The 21,348-nt window shown below is 42.2% G+C and overlaps 1 protein-coding gene across 5 annotated transcripts in view; it reads right to left on the reverse strand.

Moving 5' to 3' along the window:
* Window positions 1–2,383: 2,383 nt before the first annotated feature.
* Window positions 2,384–21,348, reverse strand: part of LOC142814695 (lachesin-like) — a 295,460-nt gene continuing 276,495 nt past the window's right edge. For 2 of the 5 annotated variants that reach the window (XM_075893875.1, XM_075893874.1), the window contains 6 exons: window positions 20,694–20,984; window positions 15,131–15,244; window positions 13,215–13,301; window positions 10,045–12,518; window positions 6,762–6,871; window positions 2,931–3,855 (listed from right to left, as the gene is read on the reverse strand). In XM_075893875.1, the coding sequence (XP_075749990.1) occupies window positions 12,418–12,518; window positions 13,215–13,301; window positions 15,131–15,244; window positions 20,694–20,984 (593 nt within the window). In that variant the 3' untranslated portion in view covers window positions 2,931–3,855; window positions 6,762–6,871; window positions 10,045–12,417. Of the gene's footprint in view, window positions 3,856–6,761; window positions 6,872–10,044; window positions 12,519–13,214; window positions 13,302–15,130; window positions 15,245–20,693; window positions 20,985–21,348 lie in introns of all 5 variants that reach the window. The other 3 variants (XM_075893883.1, XM_075893879.1, XM_075893887.1) reach the window with 3 other exon arrangements.

The raw sequence follows: 21,348 nt of genomic DNA on the forward strand, positions 1-21,348 counted from the left end.
TTAGTGCATGTCATCTTGGCAGAATGCATAAACATATCAGCTGCTTTACATATTCTTCCTGATCTGTACAATTATTTTTCTTTGCCCTTGCAGGAACTATAGCAGAGCGTGAACATGCCAAGTGGCTGAATGCCGTGCCTTTGCCGAACAACCCCTACACCGTATAAAACTTGTCGAGGCGGGCCAGTGAAAGTCGCCGAGACTCCCTGACCACTGCCAAAATGAGCTCTTCGTTTGACACACCACTCGAAGATGACAATGAGGAAGATGGTTTCTCCTCACCTGTGCTTCCTTCCTCCTACCTGCGGGATTATTACATCAATAATCTTAAGCTTGTTGCACAAGTAGAGGCCTCATCTACACGGCGATCATCTTTACAAAGTGCAAAATTATTGACGTCGTCTGGGGACACTGAGGAAACTCTGCATTCATTTGAAGAACAGGTCAGTCTGAAAGAGCTTGGAGCAAAATTTACTGATGTTACAATTGTCCAGACGATTTAGCATCTCATGTGACCTGTTTAGCAACAATGAAGCCTGGAAATAAATGTATATTTTCTGAACATTCGGTTTATCAAAACTAACATATTGTTTGTGGTATTCAATTGCTAACAATTCCAATAATTCACAATAGAAATTCCATCTCGTGCAAAATTATATAGAAAAGGAAACACCTAAATAAAGTATTGCAGAGGTAGTGCTTTGTTGTAGCAATAACTAATTTAGAAATCAATCAAAATTTGTCAAGTTAGGCAAGTGTCGGAAGGCTAATGGTTGGAAGACATTGTTACTTGCACTGCCGCCTGCTACTGGCATTGCAGCAACTTCAGTGGTTTTATACATTTCATGAACATTATTTATAGGAGAAATAAGAGTCAATAACTCATCGCCTTGTTTCATACCTGTCTTCCAAATTTTATTTTGTCGGTTTGTCTTTGTAAATGAAATTTGCGTGGTTAAAAATATACAGTTAGATTAAATGCTAGTCGTGCAAAGCTTCTCACCTAGGGATGATTGTGAGCTCTGCAAAAATGTAAGCCAGTCTACCACAGGGGTGTACTGGATACATTGCTCAGCTGCGATCCCGAAGGTCACCGTGGTTGCATTTCGGTGGAGGCAAAATGCTGGAGGGCCATCTGCTTTGTGTTGTCGGTGCATGTTAAACAACTCCAGGTGGTTGAAATGCCAGAGCCTCATAATTATTTTATGGTTTTGGCACGTAAAATCCCCGATATTATTAATATGCAAATAGTGAAAATGAGCTGTTTCGAAATATAGTAGGTCATTGCTACTGCTTAGTTATCATAATGGTAAGTACGCTGTGCCTTTTATACATAAGCTTACTAGCAAGGGTCTCGATTAGAGGCAAACTTGTTGCCTTGTTTTGATTTGTTTGAGCATGGTTTTATGGTACGTACTACATTTGTCGCAGAGTATATCATTATAGCTGGCACCTAGAGGAAGAAGTCTTTTGTATTTGCTCAAATTCATTGTTCTGTATAGTGAAGCCAGCTTTCACACTCGCTTTGCAAAGATTACTTTTCAGCCTTCGTTTTTTTTTTACTGCAGCTGTAGATAACGACGTTGACTCTGGAGGTGCTATTTTCAGTGCGGCTCTTTTATCCGAGAAATAACCACCTTGTCACACATACGGTAAACATGTCTGCAGTGAATAAAATTTCGTCTCGATTTTGTCGCTTGAGTGTGGCTGAAAGGGGTGATTTCGCGGTGCTTACAAAGTGAACACTTTTTTTTAAGGTTTACTCTAGTCCTCGAAAGGCATTCCGCCCAACTGTACACATGCGGACACTCACAGCAGCTGTCAGCACTCCTCACCTAAACATCGAAGACGCAACTGTGAGTTTTATATCTACTTTTTGTGATTTAGGAACACATTTTTTTCCAGCATTTGTGTTTTTACAACTGAGTTGTGTTGTTGCTTACAGGGTGTTGCTTACATGTACCACAGTTGCATATATGATAGAAAGTTAGCCGTTGGGTAACTAATTTACATTGTGCGAAAAGCAGTTGTGCAAATAATTCTGCTATAGCCTCATTTGCTGGAGAATACCTCAGAACTCTCCAAGAAAATTAGTATGAGCGTGCATCAAGAACAACACGAAAATGAAGTCTTTGTTTTGCTCGTGCTGGGTTGCTGATAAAACTGAAACCAGAACCCAAAAGTCGTTACTTGCACCATCTCTGTAGGTTAATATAATGGTCATAGCGATTAATATAGCTGATGCTGTTTGTCCTCAGTTTGTCGTTTTTGCATTATCACTGCATTGCTTTCCTGTGAAGGCTATAATTTACTGCTGCTTCGTGATAATTTTTATGCCATATGTCCTGTATTTTCTTCATTGCATCAAAGGAAGCCTCGGTCATTGTTCAAGTCACGCATTTATCTCCATAGATTTTATTGTAGGAATACTTCAGCAAAACGCTCGTAAAGTGGATCAAGTTGCTGCTTCACTAGTGCCGGTAATGCCATTTAGCTTGTGGCAGAACCAATGAGATATTTACACATTTAGACAAAGAAATGGAAACTGACCGGTCTGTAAAGCCAGAGCACATCATAATCTCACATTTTGTCTCTGCAAAGCGCTTTCAGCGTCTATCCAGTAAAAGCCAGTATTGCAGAAAATGTTTCAGCAAATGAGGAAATAAAAAAGCAACATATGGCAACTTGAAAGAAGTATAGTCAAGACTGCCAACATTGTAGGCAGTGGTTCTTCAATCCACAGTATTGTTTACACCTTTTTGTTTTGTAAACTAGGATATTTTCTTCTGCTAGTTATTGGCCAATGTGCATAGGAGAGCAAGTTGGAAATTATGAAGGCAAATGTATATGTATTCGAGGTTTCTCGCGGCAGAGTTAGGTCGTGAGTATTTGTCTGTGTTATGAAAACATATATCAGTGGACAGATCAAATCAAATCAAAGTTTTCATTTCATGTTGCCATAAAGATGACAAACTCTCGTCATAACTGTAGCCAAAGGCAATTGAAGGTCATATTGCAGTTGAAGGTCCTTATATTCACATTAAACAAAAAAAAATTCAGTGTCGATTTCTCAAGTAAATACAAAGTAAATAAAGGAACTAAGAACTAACATATATCAGAGTGCCAAAGAATAAGGTAGGGGCTACACCCAGATACATTGAAATATTGACACATTAAAAAATATGCTGTACAATTATCTATCAAACCTTTATAAATAGACAATACATGTCTATTGAACTGCGAAATACGTATGTAATCAGCAGAACAAGAGGAATAACTTTTTTGTTGCATAGTAATACAACATTAGGTGACAATAATTGCACAGGATGAGGAGTAAAAAGATATCAATTATACAGGACTAGCAAAGTATTTATAATTTACTCTATCTCTAACACATAAAGACAATATTGTTTCAAGGAGCTAGGGATGTTCACAGAATTACTGAATACAGCTGGTAGCCCGTTCCAAGTCCTAGTTCTTGCGAAGTTAATTCCTGTGTGGTTCCATTTATTGAAGGCAACGGACGTGCCAAGCTTTTCAGAAGTGAGTTGGAGGTGTGCTTTGTCAACTCTGTTTGGAGAGGTCAACCCTTGTTTGCTGGCCTCTTGATACCACGGTTCCGGCATGGGTGTCTTTTATTCTGTCAATGGGACCGGGCGTCGGCGTTGAAGGTCTGAAGGAGAGGAGGAGTTGGGAGAGGAGCTGGGCGACCCTTCGTTGCCCTCAGTGCGGGAACTGGTGCTCAAGTTTGCCAGCCAGTCGGCTCAGTCAGCCATCGATGGCTCCGATTCAGAGAGCCTTCCCAGTCCTGGTCAAGAGTTTCAGGTTTGCCTTGGCCTTGAGCGCTGGATATGGCTGCGGGAAAGTGTGCAGAGACTGTGCAAGGTGGTGGTAGCAGCGCTAAGACAATGAAATGCTTTGCGGTGTTTCACTATCTGTCCACACCTATTCCTAAACACATCTCTGCTCTAGCTTGCTGAGAATTGCTTCCAGAAATTTTAGAATTGCACTCAATCTTTAAAGGCAATTCTGAATTATGTATAATGAATGTGTGATGGTGATGTGAGCACGGCATTTCTTTTATTTGCCAGAAAGCTTGATTCCTGGAAACCGCTCTTTCCCTATCGCTTTTCCTGCCTAGGGCATGTCATCCCGCTTCTCTCCTCTTTCTTCGGCACCCATGTCTGGCTTTTCTTAAAAATATGATTTTATTTTGTGGCAGAGCTGTATTTTATGTTGCTTAAAATATATTGTATTTCCAGTAGTTACTGGTCGCACCTCAGCAGGCTTCAGGCCTTTTGGTTTTGGCTGCACTTTCTGCCTTATTTTTGGGAATGGAGAACATTAGTTCTTGATTTAAAGTGCAATGCGCATCACGGACTCAATACTCTTTGATTTGGCAACATCCTGAAGCCAGTTCCTGCTCTTATAACTTCAGAAATGCAGACTTTTACTTGACTTTTGGGAACAGACACGACACAATACTAGTTGATCACTAGTATAGACAATCTTCCGGAAATGAAAATTTCTGCTCATGATCTGGCCGCATTGACAAATATGCCGCCCAATCCGATCCAGGCTTGTCTCGAACCTATTGCATTTTATTGTAAACGAGTTTAGGTGGCATTTGTTTAAACGTACTGTAGAAACTCTGATGCAAAATTGGCAGAGATGAATTCATGATAATTCTTAGCTAAATTTCACTGTGTCCATAGCGCAAAAATTCAGATGTTTCTAACACTTTTCCTCATCGCGGCGGGTCGTATGAACCTAAGTACCGAAAACGTCGAACGAAGGATGAGGGCAATGTGCTCGAAGCCTCGCAAAGGCAGTTGCGGCCAGCGCACGCGCCGTCAGAACTGTGGTTATTCTTTGCAACAACGGCTGTGGAGGAAAGCGTTGTTGCTCTTGACACGAGCATGTATGGCAATGGCGTTACTGTCAGAACTCTGAAAGTGCACGCGCGTCCAACGCTTGACGACTCAAAGCAACATTGCTTTCCACAAATGCTGTTGACACAACCGCGGCAGATGCGATCATGGATAGCTTTGTTTCGAAGATAGAATTTGTCATAGATAGACTTTGTTTTGAAGGCACATGTGCAGTTAGCACATGCGGATTGAAAACTAACGTGCCGTTTTCCGCAACAGCCGCGTGCGAAACCGTCGTCCCCGCGATGCGATCAATAGCGACTACTGTATTTACTCGCGCAATCCACACACTCGCATAATTCTCGCACCCCTCACATCGCTGGGGAAAATACTTCTTTTTTTTCCTCGAGTAATCATCGCACTTCCGAAAATTGCCGCAATAATGTCGTCTGCTCCTTCCAGCTACTAATGATGATAGCGTGCGCCGTCTGGCGCCATCTCCTAAGCATATAGGGTACTATTATTGCACTGAGATTCAATCCAATTCAATTCAAGCCAAAGTGGCAAGTGCGCGTTGCGGCGTGATTTGTGTGTTGTCTTTATTCTTGTAACGTTATGGGGCAATATGGAAGCTAGACGGCTGCTTTCAAGTTGAAAGTGATTGATCACGCACTAAACAACGGCAACAGGGCTGCCGGTATGTTCTTCGGAGTAGATGAGTTTCGTGTTCACTACTGGTGATGGCAGCTGAAAGCCACCAAGATGTGTTGGGTCTTCTGTGTGCCTAAGACTGAGATTGATTGTAAACTTTATTTGTTCAGAAGAAAACTGCAGACGATTCTGTTAAATATCCATTAGATCAATACTGACTTTTTTAGGGCTCCTGTTGAGCGACATATGCTATCACTAAGCCCACAAGCTTCGCGTATGGTATTCTAATTCTCAACTATTTGCTTGTACTTTTTGTGTCTCAAATAAGTCTCGTCTTGTGTTGAACCTGTGCTTTCATTGTTAAGGTAATTCTTAATTAGTACTTCTCAAAGCTTGCTGTTAGTTGCTGGCGTGAGGATCCCGACTTGTGGCCACTTCGTTTTCTTTTTCGCTCTGTACGTTTTCATGCAAAGTTTTCCTCGCGTAATTCTCGCACTATAAAGCAGGAAACTAGTTATGCACTCACATGCATTGCAAGAAAAACTGATTTAATCAGCTAAGCTGGAAGTGGACATACCCATTGCTACAACAACCTCAGCAACAATGAAATTTGTGGAGATAATTATACTAAGCATGGTGTCTGAAAGATTACGCAGCAACAAGGTGTTCTTAGAAAATTCACCAGAAAATTCACTGGCAAAGTAAAATCTGTTGGGTAAATTTTCAGCAAGATTCTTAGGTCAAGTACAGTGCCTATAGACAACCTATTGCACAAAGCTATGTTTTTCATTTACTTCATTCTTAAACGCAGTTAAAAATACCTGCTTAAGCAGAAAGGCTGATCTCTCTGCCTTTCTGTAAATAACATTTTCTTTCTCTCTCTCTCTCAAACTTTTGTCAGGGCCACAACATTGCAATCTATGCACTACTGATCAATGGCGATATGTAGGGTAATAAGCAGGCTAGCAGTGGTATAAGTCAGATCTAAATCAAAGTTCAACTTGTGCCGGTTGTTCTACCCAAAGAAGCAAACTACACAGACCTCTTAGACTGCAATATACAGGATATGAACAGATATTACTGCTTAATTAAGCAGACCACCACTTCTGCAAGCACACAATTCATTTAAATCACTGTAGTAATTTAGTTAGACCTCAGTGCAGACAAGATGTTCGTAAAAAAGTGCAGCCCTAAATGTCCATAATGCATGCAACTGAACTTGGGACAAGAAAGTCTTACTCCTTCAGATTCTGCCTTCTCCACAGTGCTTTTAGAAGGCTGGTGATTGTTTACGTGAAGACTGGATGCTTTGGCTGGTCGTTTGCAAGCTGGCTTCACCTTCAGATCAGCTGTAACAAAGGCAGGAAACGAAAATGCTATTCACTTCCCCAGTTTCATTCAACTCACTGAAATCTATAGTATGGCTTCCTAAGAATGAAACAGTATGGACCCTCTCCCCAAAGCGAAGCGTAATGGGATGCTGAGCAACAGCGGTACGCATGCTGCTGACCCAGCTGAAACGAACGTGGAGGCGGGTGCTGAAAGAACGGTTTAAAACGATACTCTGAGTAGCCTTTACTCAAGTTAACGTTTCTTTGTAACGCAAAGACACGGGAGGTGGGTTGGGTTTCGTGTAAGTTTCATAACAGATAAACGAGCCGAAAGAGTGTTTTCACTCGATGTGCACTCGAATGTTGCGAGCAATGGAGAGGGTGAAGCGAGAGAGATGACACGCGGCAAGCGGCGACAGGATAGAGAGAGAGACACGTCAATGCGCGCGCACTGCAAGGGAAGGCACCACCTACTTGGCACCACCCCTATACCTGCAGCCAGGGGAGCGTGGTGCGCATGGAGGTCTAGCATTGTGCGGGCTAATCAAAGAGCTGCTACGCCTCTAAAAAAATTCACGTGGATCAGGGTCGTGAGAATTGTAAGATTCAGTTTCATATGAAGCATCCAGTGAGTAACTGTCGATGCTGCATTTCTTGGCGTTGAGTAAAGTATTATTATTTAGATCCAAGAGTATTGCAAACGAAGTAGTTGTGTGCACATCATGCGCTCACCAAACATGCTGACTACACCGACGTTTTGAAGGGTAATTCATGGCCTGTCATAACATCAAAGCTCCTGTCACAGAGCAGAAGTCAGTTTTACTGAAACGAACTGCATACTACATTGGGATTTCAGGTGCAGTTGTGTGAATAACACGCTTAGCATTCAGTAGTGTGTTTCTCTGGGGTTTAGTAACGATAAAATATGGCTTGCCAAATCATGAGAGTACATATGTAGTGTTTGCTGCACTGTTGTAAGAGTGCACTAAAACCAAAATTGATGTTAGCTAACATGTCTGTATCATAGAAGTACACAAGTAATGTTTATTATCCTGACATAAAATTGGATAGCCATCACTGCAACTACAATTAACATTAAAAGACACTACTGTTGCACAGAGTCTTTTTACAAAGTAGTTTCAAGACCAGGTGTGGCTGTGTAGTAGAAAATAATTGATTGCAATGCAGATTCCCTCGGTTCAATTTCCGCTGCATCCCGAGTTTTATAGCTTTTATTTGTTGGGTCAACACAGCTGATGCCACAATTTCTTTATTATCTACCAATGTCTGCTTTCGCTGTTCCTGGGTACACAAACAGAATCCCCTGCGGGGCATACCCGCATAGAGCAGGCTGCATGTGATATATAGGTTTGTGCCACATGTGACTGGAGGAATGGGTTTTGGTATGTCCACACCCCTATTTTGGCACTATTTACATGATGATCGTAGTCATGATCAACATTCACACCCACGCTTCTATGTTAATATTGGTCATTATGAACTGACCGACATGTATATAAATGTCAAGCCAGAGCAATGGCACTACAAAAACATCACACAAACAACAACGCAGTCTATGTAGACGCCACAGAATGCCGCAACAAGCCTATGTCTTGAGCGGTTTCTATCACACTACCGAATGGTGTCTAGTTCAACCAATGCTCTATCCTCCCTAAAGGCGGAGGAATCTGCAATCCCCTTGGCAATCTCCTCAACCATTGCCATACTAATCTTTAGTGACTCAAAAACAGCAATCCATAATTTCGGATGAACCAGGATTCACAGGTGCGCACCCGAAATTCTGAATTCTATTCAACCCCAGATTAGATGAAATCAACTCTAATGGATAACGGCTCATTCGGGCAACCCAGGAAATGGAGCAACCCACAAAACAGCTCGAGCGCACGGCAACCGAGCAGGGCCAACTACAGACCCAGTTGCGCAATCGAAAGCATGGTTGATTACAAAGAAATCTCCACTATAAGGAGATCCAGCTTCAATATCCCTTTCTCCCTTCCCACAAATCGCTCTCTAAACTGGAGCAGGTGACCTGGCATCAACTTCAATCGAAGTACCCTTTCATCCTCAGCTCCCCTTGCTCTAATAAACACTGGCCTCTTTTCCCCTGAATGCACACTCAGATTTTCACCACATCATATATATTAGCCCTGAGCTCCAGCCACTTATAGAATGACAACTCACCAACGTAGAGCAATGGGAGAAAGCAGGGTCCAGCTCTAAGCTGCACAGAAACAGCTGGCAGGCTGGGCTCCAACAATACCTGAGAACCACAAGCTCCCAGCAACACTATGAGACATCCAACCGGCCCATCAAAAGGCTGTCATTACTGACTAGAATAACATATTTTCACCACCACAACCACCAGAAACGCTAAAAGTGCCTTTGGTTTGGTCAGAAATGCTTCCCATTTAGTGCATTTCTGGCGAAACAAATAGCACGGACAACACGGAGAAGAACATAGAGGACATGGCGCTAAACAAAAATAAGTGCACACTCCACCCGCAGTACTGCAGAGCGCCTGCCATTCATCTGTACAAGAGAGTCACGCTTGGTAGTTTCCACTGTAACTATAAATACTTTTCACTGCTGATGCAACTGATTGATATGTGAGGTTTAACGTCTCAAAACCACCATATGATTATGAGAGACCCCGTAGTGGAGTGCTCCGGAAATTTCAACCACCTGGGGTTCTTTAACGTGCACCCAAATCTGAGCACAGAGGCCTACAGAATTTCCGCCTCCATCGGAAATGCAGCGGCCGCAGCTGAGATATCATTCCACGAAATACCAGACAGCAGCCAAGTACCTTAGCCCCTAGACCTACGTGGCGGGGCTTCACTGCTGATGTAAATGCTAGGCACGTTATGAATGAAAAGTTCGCTGTCCCTGGTTAAAATGTTATGCTTTGCTGAGCAGTGAAGCCAGGAAGTCCAAGTGCCAAAAGCTACTAGCACTAATATGTACTTGTATATAAAAGCCATCTACGAAAAACGTACGAGATGCGCTCGACGTTATGTAAATAAGCAATCGCGATTGCATCACGCATTTATACAATACTTCTGGGGGGTAGAACAGCAGCTAAGGGTGGAGTTTACAATTATCCTTATGTTGTAGCCAACTTAATAGAGAATTCTCATATCTGGGAAAAGAGAAGGAAACCACAGACTCACAAAGGCGGAAGGTGATTGAGCAATGAGCTCTGCCAACACTGTTCCCAGCCACAACAGTATATTTGTCTTCATCTTCAGGTGTGGGGCTTTGCATTCTTAAACACCATTCCCCATAGCCTTTGTTCTCTATAGCCGAAGAAAACACAGCACAGTATCACCATTTTGTTTACTGAATAATGTTTATCAATTAATCAAACACGACTCAAAATGCACCTCGCACCCATCACTAAAATGTTTTTTCACCTATTTGAGCTCTTTATATTTCAATTCAAAGGTCAGTAAAGTCATCAGTAATGTTAATTCATAAAATTTTATAAAGCATGGAAGTATCCAGAAAACATACATAGGGAATTAATGTTTCAGTAAGCCAGCAGGATTTTTCAGGTGATGACTGACATGTATGTCACAATAACTTTTATATGTGTGAGAGCACATTTTAGCTCATCAGTGAAGGCAAGCAACAGTAATGTAATACAGTCTGTTCCAGATATATTAAACTCTGATGAACGTAAACAAACATTCACTTATAGATGCGTGCTTCATTAGGAGCCTGTTTTTAGCTGCAGCCTACCTGATTTCGAGCTGAGCCACTTTTGATGCTGTACTTTACTACATTACATGGTTTTTTGCAAGGGTTAATTATTATCGGGAAATATAAAAATCGTAGATGAAAGAACAATATTTCAAATCTATCCAAGTGCGATAGTATGGTTTTATGGCAGCGATTTTCTAATAATCATAATATTGCCGGAAAGGTACAGCCAGTGCTCTAAAAAGCACCAGCAGCTCTTGATCAACAGAGAGCAAAAAAACAACAATAAAATATAATTATTTAAAGCTCAACATACAAAGAAACTTACGAGTGATTTCGTTAAAACTACTGAGTTTAGCCAGCTCAAAGGGCAGCGAATTTTAGTTCAAGGGTACAAAATCTGTGGTACATGACCCAATAACAATCCAGTACATTTACACGTTTAAGTTTGGTGTTTTGATAAAAAATAATGTTTCTTTGATAAATAATCTCCCTCCTGGCAACGAAACTTTTTTTTAATTTTCAGTGTGCGAAAATTTGATAACATATACCACAGCTGATGCCGGAGATTTGTTATTCATTAGGAACTGTACACGCTGACTCGCCATGCGCAGTTATTATGCTAATTCTGGATAAAGTGCGCTGCGAGATGAAAACACTGTTTTTGCTCGATATACTACTTGTCTACGGTATTTCCGAGACGCGAACTCGCAAAAACATTTTTTCGACGTAGAGAATGAAATAGTTGCAGACAGAACGCTACAAAGTTCTTCTACGGTGCCTGATGGAAATGGCAAGAGTCTATTTCTCCGTCGCTCATGAGTGACTGTGGCTTCAATCAAAAAATGACTATGCGGAAAATGAAATAAGAGCATGAGATTTGAAGTGACGATTTTAACGTGTGCGTAAATGAGCAATATTGGTCAGTCAGAATGGAATGCTTAGAAGCAAACCACATAAGCGCTAAAATTTATAAAATAATAATAATAATAATAATAATAATAATAATAATAATAATAATAATAATAATAAAGAAACAATTCATTCAAGTCTGACGTGATCTCCACATGATTACCCACAAGCATTTTCAGCATAAAATCTCTTTTTGAGCTTTTTTAAACAATATCCACAAGAATATAATGAGTTATTGGTCTCTATATAAGAGCTCCAAGTTAAAAGCCCTCAGGTGGAATTACTAAATGCCTGTTCCGGTTTCAACGCTGATTTATGTAAGTCTTAATGAAGACCTGTTATAGTTATGGTGCACAAATTTAAGGCTAAGAATGTTTATTACATTGCTTTCGGCTAGTTGCAGAATGACTAATTTTGTTAGTGGTCATTTATTACGAGGTTGATAACTATAACAGATGAGCCTGACTTTCATCTCTGAAAAAGACAGAAGAAAGTGAACCAACACTACAGTCATGTGGCGCTCAAGCTACTGTCAAAAACATTTCGCATTATAGCACCGATCGTAAAGAACATGTACAATTTTGAAGTTTTGTGACGCGCACTTGGTTGGAGTAGCAGCCCGCCCTTCCGATGCAGTCTTCCACAGAGAGAACGCAAGCAACCGCGAAAGTGAAAAATCCGAAAAGAGAAATGACCAGCGTACGCATAGCGTAACGCGTGTGGCAATGTCCTCCCTACGTTTCGCTGCTTGGGAAATCGCCTCGCGTCACGAAAGATTTCTGGCGTTCGATTCCAGTTGAGCCGTTGGCGTGCCGTGTTGCCCTCCGCGTCACTGGTGCAGTCAGCAGGGGCCCGGTGCCGCACGCTTACAGTCCGGCACGGCGCGCGGCAACGTTGTCGATGCACGTTCAAGGGAATGCCGCAACACGTCACGACATGGTCAACACGAAGCCGACGGCGATGAGAGAAAGCAGTGACGTATACAGCACTGAGCTCCCTTGGGGCGTCGCGCTGCCGTGCAGCTGTAAGTCTGCAGAAGTGAGAACAGAGAAAATATATGATGAAGAGCCGAAGGACTTAAGGCACGGTGCGAGAGTACATAGCAATAATTACCTGCAGACGATGCCACAAAGGTGTAGAGCACGTTTGCTTCGTACAATAGCCCGTTCTAATAAGACCTAACTTCAACAGCAACATTACAAGTATCGACTGAAGAGCGGAGACATAAATTGGTATTAGAGCCCACAAGTTGTTCATTAGCACTTGATGTTCAATAACCTATCACGACATATTCATATTGCTATATAAAAAGGTATGCCTGCTTTCTCCTGGGCGCTAAGGCTACATCGATGAAAGGCGCAGCGAGAACGTGGAAAAATTGTGCATTCGTACAAATCGAGGAAGTTGGTATAGATGTATGTTTTACACGAGTGCGCGAACACGCAAAGCGATGCGAGGCCGACTCACCAAGAATGCTGACTTACAACAGGTCTATTGCTGTTAATCACATACACATAGCAAATGCACACGCATTTGTGAAACAACATAATTTGCCGACGCACTTAGTTTAAATAATTGGACGACTTTCTGTCATATGTTTGGTCAATAATGATAAACAGTCCACCACGAGTGAGTGTTCGGTGTGCCTCTCGCTTTGCTATTACTTGTTTTTTTTTCCGCTGCGAGTTCACAAAAAAGTGCACGGCACCAAGCGAATGCAACTTACCTCCAATTTTCACAACAGCGGGTGTGTAAGACGGCCTTTGGTCTCTTGAAGCCTCAGACAGATCTTGGGGTTTTGTCGTCACCACAGCTGCATGAAAGATGAGAAGCGCATATAACGTTTCCTTGTGCTTGTCATCCTAGCAGAATTCTTCTAATTTATTTCTCGAATGCGTACAGGTGAAGGTGCTGCAAATTATTGCTTAGCATCTGTCTTCTAATATTCACAATTAACTAGTCACAAACGGTTAAAAAGTTGAAGCAAAAAGCAGACGCCTCTTCAGTACAACATAAAAGAGTGCATATAAGAAAAATTTTCTATATGCACTTGTGCAATATTTGAAATAGTGCAATATTCGATAACGAAAGGCTTCAAGTCCTCTGTATCGTAAAAGCAAAAAGAGATAAGAAAAAATACATAGGCAAAGTTGCATTCCCACGCACTTCCTCAAGGAGTGTTTAAAAAGCTTCAATTGAAGATACTGCTTAGTTCTTTAGTGCGTTAACTCTTTCAAACAAAAACGTCATTCTACGCCTATTTCCAGATTGTAAAAAACATCGTTCGTCATTTAAAAGATTTGCTGTATAACACGAATCATTGGGTGAGTAATGTAAACAAAAAATGCAAGATCCCGTTTGAGTTTTTTATTATCTTACCAATGTACCCCAGCTTTATATATTGATATTCTGCCGAGTAACTACAACAAGCGGCATTAGATACAAATATATCGCAGCCATTGGTAGAATGCATTGGTAGAATTGCAGCCATTGTTATTCTATCAATCGTATATTGGTAGAATAACAATATGTTTGTCACTGTACGATCATTCTAGGAAATTATATAGAGCTATCAATAATCAAAAGTGTTGATAATACTCATAAACTGACATTATCTATAAGGACTTGTAACAACCTGCATTTTTAAATAAAGAAGACATGCGTGGATACAAATTTTTTATCACAGTTCGCATAGAACACCTCGTCATAATACCCATTAACACTACAGTCAGGAATGTACAAGAGTTTGGCAAAAGCAACAACAAAAGAACTTGTCAGAAGATTTCTTCTGTATAATGCTCATAGGGCAAAATAGGTTAGCTCGTTGCGTGCATTTTCATCACCTTCAACAATTACCAACAGACAATCAAGCCAAGTAAAGTATGCGGGAAGTTATCTTGCATATTAGGGCTTCTCCTTCACCAGAAATATGTCGGCACTCAGGAGGCTATTATTCATCCAGTTACCGAAGTACTAACGAGGCCATGTATATCCTTCAGACAGCTAATAGAAGTGTGAGACTTATTTTCAGAAAATGCACTAACTCGTCAAGCAATGCATTCTAGTAAGACTTACCAGCATATAAGTTTGAAAGGATAGCAGTTTCTACGCAATTTTGTTTACTTTGATAGCTTAAAAAACTGTTGCTCCAATTTTAAATAGTGTGCCTCTTCTGTGAACTGGCGTGATCTACTTACTGGGTGCATAATTCCTAATGCGTGCTGGTTCTTTCACATTTTATGAATCATTTTGATGTCAGCATTGCTTACTGAATGTATGACAATTTGCGCTGGCTAAACGCAGTGCTAAGCTCTAAACAAAATTATTAAGACGCAAGCTTAGCAGTGTGTGCTATGAATTGATTTAAAAAGTGTCTTCACTGATTGATTGATTCATTGATTGATTGATTGATTGATTGATTTTAAAAGCGCTTCAAATAATGTTTAAAATAACAAAATTTTACAAATCCAGCTGCTTTATACGAATGCATACGCCCAAGTCAATAGTTGAACTGTGGCGCCTAATTTTAAATGCTGTACAGAGCAAACCCAAAGCGCGTTTAGTTTGCACTTCCAACTGTGAAAGAAGTTCGCAACTGGCCTTAATGGCTCTGCACTAATGAGAGTGTTCGGAGACACTCACCCCGATCGCTGGGCCTTGTCAGGGAGTTTCGCATTTGGCTGTTGCGCAATTTTTCCGATTTCGCTCGAAATGCCTCGGGCGAGTGTGACGTGGATGACGAGCTGGCTGGAATCTCTGCACCATTCAAAGAAAAGCAAGGGCTTCCTGTCAGGAAAGGCCGCTCGGCCAATGAACCCACTCTTCCCTACCGCTGAATAGCCCAGGTCGTAAAACTCTTTACAATTACGGATAGCTGATTGACTAATTATTACGCAATCTACAAACTGCAATACTTCTATGCACTCCAGATCCTACTGAAGCAGAAAATTAACGTTACTTACAGAAAGTGTGCTAATCCTGCTACACGGGTCAACTGAAGTGCACTTTGAGGGGCCACTTTACCACTAGTGTTATTCGTACGCTGTTACACGCGTGAACGTTTAGTGGCGCTCGCTACAAAACACACTTGCCACTGATTGCGTTCGCCACACTCACTTCACCACGATGGAGTGTCTAAGCCTGGGTATCAGTGACTCGAGAATAGATAGTCATTATCCGAAGTGGAGTCCACCACGTTTTCACAGTATCCTTTTCGTTATTGCGAATGTTGTTATGCATTGAAACATGCTATACAACAAGAAAGCCACTATGTTAGGCTCGCTCTCAGGAAGATTACAGACACGACCACCACAGGCATGCACAGCGCACGCCGTGCAATAACTGAAGCCACTCCATTTGTGCATAATGTCTAGAATAAGGACTGCTTATAACTGTGACACAATACTACGAAAGGAAGGTTTTCTCAAGCAACAAATATGTGCTCCGCTACTAAATACTCATCGTTATTAACTTCATTGTCTCAAGTACACTTCCCTGTCTCGTGTAGCAGGCTGCTTCCATAGGGCTGTGGGGTGTTAAGTGCACTAGCTGATAATGACACTAAGCTTGTGAGCGTGACTGAGGTGTAAATATCTTGAAGAAACTGAAGCTTGGGCGCGTTTCTAAGGATTCGTTAAGAAAGTAATATCAGTGCGCAGGTGATAACCAAAAAAGAGTGGCTTTGATTTTACTTATCCTGTACACTTTCCTTAATATATAGCCCCGCCGCGGTGGTCTAGTCGCTAAGGTACTCGGCTGCTCACCCGCAGGTCGCGGGTTCGACTCCTGGCTGCGGCGGCTGCATTTCCTATGAAGGCGAAGACGTTGTAGGCCCGTGTGCTCAGTTTTGGTGCACGTTAAAGAACCCCAGGTGGTCAAAATGTTCGGAGCTCTCCACCACGGCCTCTCTCATAATCATGCGAGGGTTTTGGGACGTTAAACCTCACATATCAATCAATTCTTAATACATAAACGCAGTTAGTACCTTTCTAACAAATGTAACTGTTGGAAGAGCTAAGCGAAAATGTGGGGGAGAGGCATATGTCAGAAGGTCATCACAGCACTGACTACGAATCACCGTATTCTGCAGTCGGGAATATTTACAGCAAAATAACAAAGTTCGCAGAACTTTTTTGTAGTCACTGCCAAGACATTGCCTAATATGTTGCATATAACATTTCTGGCTAACTGCAGTGGCTACTCAAACTGTTTAGTTCTGGTCTAGTTACGGTGAGACACAAAAAAAAACTGGAACACTAACTATCCACTTCGACATTGCCGGAAATGTTTGCCCAGACGAGTAACAACCGGTCTCCCGTGTATACAGTCCTCCTTCAGTGACGGATTGGTTGGCTTTTCCTGGCGACATCATGTATTGGGGAACAGCGGAATGCGAAGGTTAATGCTGCGAAAGAATGGCATTGCGTATGGCGGCTTGGCTTACGCAAGGACACCAGTGACGAGACAATGTGGCCTCAGAGCACGAGTCGGTTGCGAAACTGGAACCGTTAGTTGGCTAACGTAGTAGCGATGACAGGGTTGGGAGCTTGTTGTCCTCGTTTTCTTTCTGGATTACACTGTGGTCCCAAATGCGCAGTAGTACCTATGCTGTAAACAGTTGTATACGCGTGGATATACATACTAAGGCCTCTTTATGACGTATGTACCTATAGGTGCAGAACCTGAGGATCCCAAAAAGAATATTGGAAACAGTGGCAACGATATTTCTGTATTTGACACTTTTTCTCCTTGTGCTCTGCCACTGCTAGATTTCTACAACGCACTTTTAGCTCGACGCCGAGGCACAGAGGTTAGTGTAATCGACTACTGACCCGATTGGCGCGGGTGCGATATCGTCCGCAATGGTAGAGTACTGTGCAATTTCAGTTCGCGTTACAGAACCCCAGGTGGTCAGCTATTTGAAGTCACTCATAACAGCGTCTCTCAAACCCTGAGTCACTTTGTGGCGTTAAAACCCATAAACCAATGAACGGCCTGTTGTTTTCAAAGTATGGTTTAGCGAACAAAATTTACCAAGCGATACAACTCAACAAAATTGTAACCTTGTTTTCCAATTCGCTGCAATTTTCTGGTGTTAGGACTGCAGACTACAGTTTTGTTGTGCACTGCTTTTTTTTAAATAATAATATAAACTAAGCTTGAATATGAAGATAAACAGTACTTAGAAGGCATTTTCACTATAAGAACAGCTAGTTGCTTAGGATTCATCATGCGTACTTTCGCAGTGCGATTTCACACGGTTTTAATCCAGCCGGTGGCATGCACAGTTAAATATGTTGTAACGTAATATAACAAAAAGAACCTTTGGTAACCGCACTTCGCGTAGACTTTCCGTGTCATCACAGACACAAAGAACAACAAGGGTTATGCTCCGTGTATTCGAAATACGAAATTTATACATTCGAAAGCTTACGCTCACTAACTGCACTTTAGTAGTACATTGTAGCATGTCAGCACGTTTATACGCCGATAATAAACTCCCTGTATCTCTTTATTTTTAAATTTGCTAACTAAGGGATCAAAAGGCGTTGCACCTACAATGGGTCAGTAAAATGTCAATTTTAGTGAACATAGCTTTGAATGTTTTAATCTGAGGTGACATACCTTAACTGTTACAATTATAAATTCTGTGACACAATATAAAAGCGCAACCATATAATTATTATCACATAACTATTCGACGCAGAGACTAAAAAATAATCGAGAAAAGTGTATTTATCCCCTGATCTCACTTCAAAAATATTGCGAGAACCATTAGGTAAGGTGGAGATGTATTATTCCAATTATCTTGCCAGGCAAAGCTCGCCAACAAATTGAAAAAAAAAGAAAACCTTCTCCGTACAGGAAAGCCATCCCGGGGTTCCCGAAAAAAAAAATAATCAACGACGAGCAAAACCCTCGTAAACAGCCATGCGTTAGGTCCGGGTGGAGCAAGATATAAGGTCTTGTGGTTAGAAGGGATCCAGGGACGGAGGTAATTCATTTTCTCGAAGTACAAAGCAATAAAAACAATAAAAAAAGGTCCCACACACACGCACTTACGACGCTAGTGGAAAGCAGCGCGTGCGTAAAAAGACATACAAATCGCAGGTTTTCGGCTTTGCGGGCAGTCGAAGCGCGGGCGAAGAAGGGAATTTAACGTTTTAATTACGGGAAAAGCGCGAAATTCCTCTCCGAAAATCCTTCTTTCGCGATGGCAAGTCACCCCCTCTCCTCTCCCCTCCCCTTTCCTTCCTCCCATCTGCTCCCCAAACAGTGTGCTGTAGGGAACGACCCTCTGAGGCTGCGTGTTATGAATAGGCACGGAGAGTACTAAGGAGTGGACGGTGAAGAGGGTAGGCTCAAAAATGGCCGGAGAGGCAAAAAAATAAGAGCACGTATTGAGCGAGACGTAAAATACAAACGCCTCTTGATTTTTTTTTGTTTTTTGGGAACAGGAGCATATGAAAATAAAAAGTGGGTAATACAAAACGCTTTTTATTCGTAATTTGTAGATGATTCGTTTTCTCTCCCCCTCTCATTTCGTATGAGAAACCCAAGTACAGTACAGCGTGGCTCATTTGTCCTTATTTTCCTGACAGTTCCCGTTCTTTAAGCACAGATGTCATTTTAATTGGGGTGTTTTCCTGCTACGCACTAGACGTCTACGAAAGAGCTGAAAAGTTATCGAACTTACGTGCACGAGGTTACAGGAACATGCGCAGCACAACACACAATACAGGCACACTCGCGCATGCACATATGGACATGAAAGGTAAGATTGTCATAAACCATTATGTATGCACTACTTGCACATACACACGCACACCTTCGCGCGAACGAACTTAAACACACGCATACACTCGCGCGCGATTGTGTACTGGCTTTGATATAAGGGTACACCCACAGTGCCAATAATTGAGTAGTCATAAAAAGCTTTGCTGGAACTTCAAATGAACGCTAACAAAAGAGAAGAGTGCAGTGGGAGCTAAAAAAATAAACACTTCGTTTCTGCTTTGAAGCACGGAAAATTGAGAGCTGACGTGAATACTGCCGTGGTTCAGAACCTCGCCAGACCTAAGAAAAATGCGCTTTTAGGAAGGACGTGATGAACGCGTTCGATTATGCTGTCGGAATGGGCCACCCTGCCTCTTCCTTCGCTTCTCATTTCGTGTTCACAGGCAGGCCTTCATTTCTGGCACCGTGCCGGCCCTCGCGCGGCGTGAGCTGCTCTCTGAGCGGACCCCGTACCGGTGGCCGAGAAACAAAAAACGTTCTTAGCACCTTATTACCACTTCAACCTGGCAATTGAGAACCGGAAAAAAAAAAGAGCTCCCTCCATCACCTTGTGATGACAGTGCTACTCGACTGCTGTCGACGTCATACAAAAGCTTCTCATCGAAATCAATTCATTCCGCCCAACATATCAGGGGTGAAATTCTATTCACAGTGAGCTTGATTTGAAAAAAAAAGGCACTGCATAAGTTTTTTAAAGCTACGGCTAGTGTTTTCAAATCCTTAATTCTCTGGAACTTGCTACTGGCTATAGGCTGTTAAAAAAAACTGTACACACAAAGTAAGCGTTTCAAACTATTATTTAAATATCATTTCTTCGATAACACCAAGTGGGGGTTAGGAGCGCTTGAGAAATTGTGACGTCAACAAGGCTATGAGAGAGGTGTGTGCTAATCCGTGATTACAGTTTATAGCTACCGTTCTTACAGCCCCTCTTTATATCACGCCTGTTTTCACTCGCAACCTATACTACTGTTTTAAACTTACCCAACAAAGTCTATCAACCCGGTTAATCTGATAAACCTACCTCTATCTCTGTTTTCTCTCGGTCGCGCTGAGGACCCATTTTTTATGTGATAGCAATTATATAGACACTTTCGGCTGGATTTCGCCGCCAACGTCGGTGTCAACGTCATCGTCATTCACCCTATATGTACACGTGCATTTATGTATGAAAACGCAAGAAAGATAACACAGTCCAGAAAAAGACTCCGGCGCGTGAAATTGAACGTCCGAGCAGTTGCTTGTGAGTGCGAGTCGTTAGCCATTGATCCACGAAGAAGCAAATCATCAACGTTGGAATATATCTATCAATTACCGCTCGCGAAGGGCCTTAGATTATTGTTAGAGCATAGTTAGTGCGTGGCAACGTTTTCCTACAAGAATTACGACAGCGCGGTTTTCGTCTCACCGTAAAGCTTGATCGTTCCCTCCGTCTCGCCCAGCGAGTTCTTGGCGACGCAGTGGTACTCGCCAAAGTCTTCGGGTTTGAGCCTGCGGATCACGAGCTGCATCTGGACCTTGTACATGGCGTGTTGCACCGTTACGACCGAGTACTTAGAATTTTGGTGGATGATTGTGTCTGTGCTGCGCGTCCAGTAGGTCACCGACTTGGGGTGCGACTCCAGATTGCAGTCCAGTGTTACGTCGGTATCGATGCTCGCGCCGACCAACTGGTTAGGTATCCATATCATAGGTGCAACTGCAAAAAAAAAACATGCACGTTTATTATACGTCGTATCAGTTCTGAAAAAAATGATGAACATAAACAGAAAACTACACATTTCAGTTACCTATACTTCTTGTTTATTACCGTGACAAGACCACAAAGCATTGCCGCAATTATAACTACCCTGCCGTGACACAGAAATAAGGGGCATGCATAAAAGAACATAGTGTGGTGGAGGCTGCTTCGATCCCCAAGTCTTCTCTAACGTCACGTTCCCCTGGAGCTTCGTTCGGGTCGCCGCCTGTTTCCCCCGTCCGCTTTCATTGCTCAAGAACCACTGCCCGGAACATCCAGCATCCCTGTCCAACAAACCATTCCTGCGTGGATCGTCGACGCC

Source organism: Rhipicephalus microplus, chromosome 1 (genome assembly GCF_043290135.1).
Source record: "Rhipicephalus microplus isolate Deutch F79 chromosome 1, USDA_Rmic, whole genome shotgun sequence".
Lineage (NCBI taxonomy): Eukaryota > Metazoa > Arthropoda > Arachnida > Ixodida > Ixodidae > Rhipicephalus > Rhipicephalus microplus.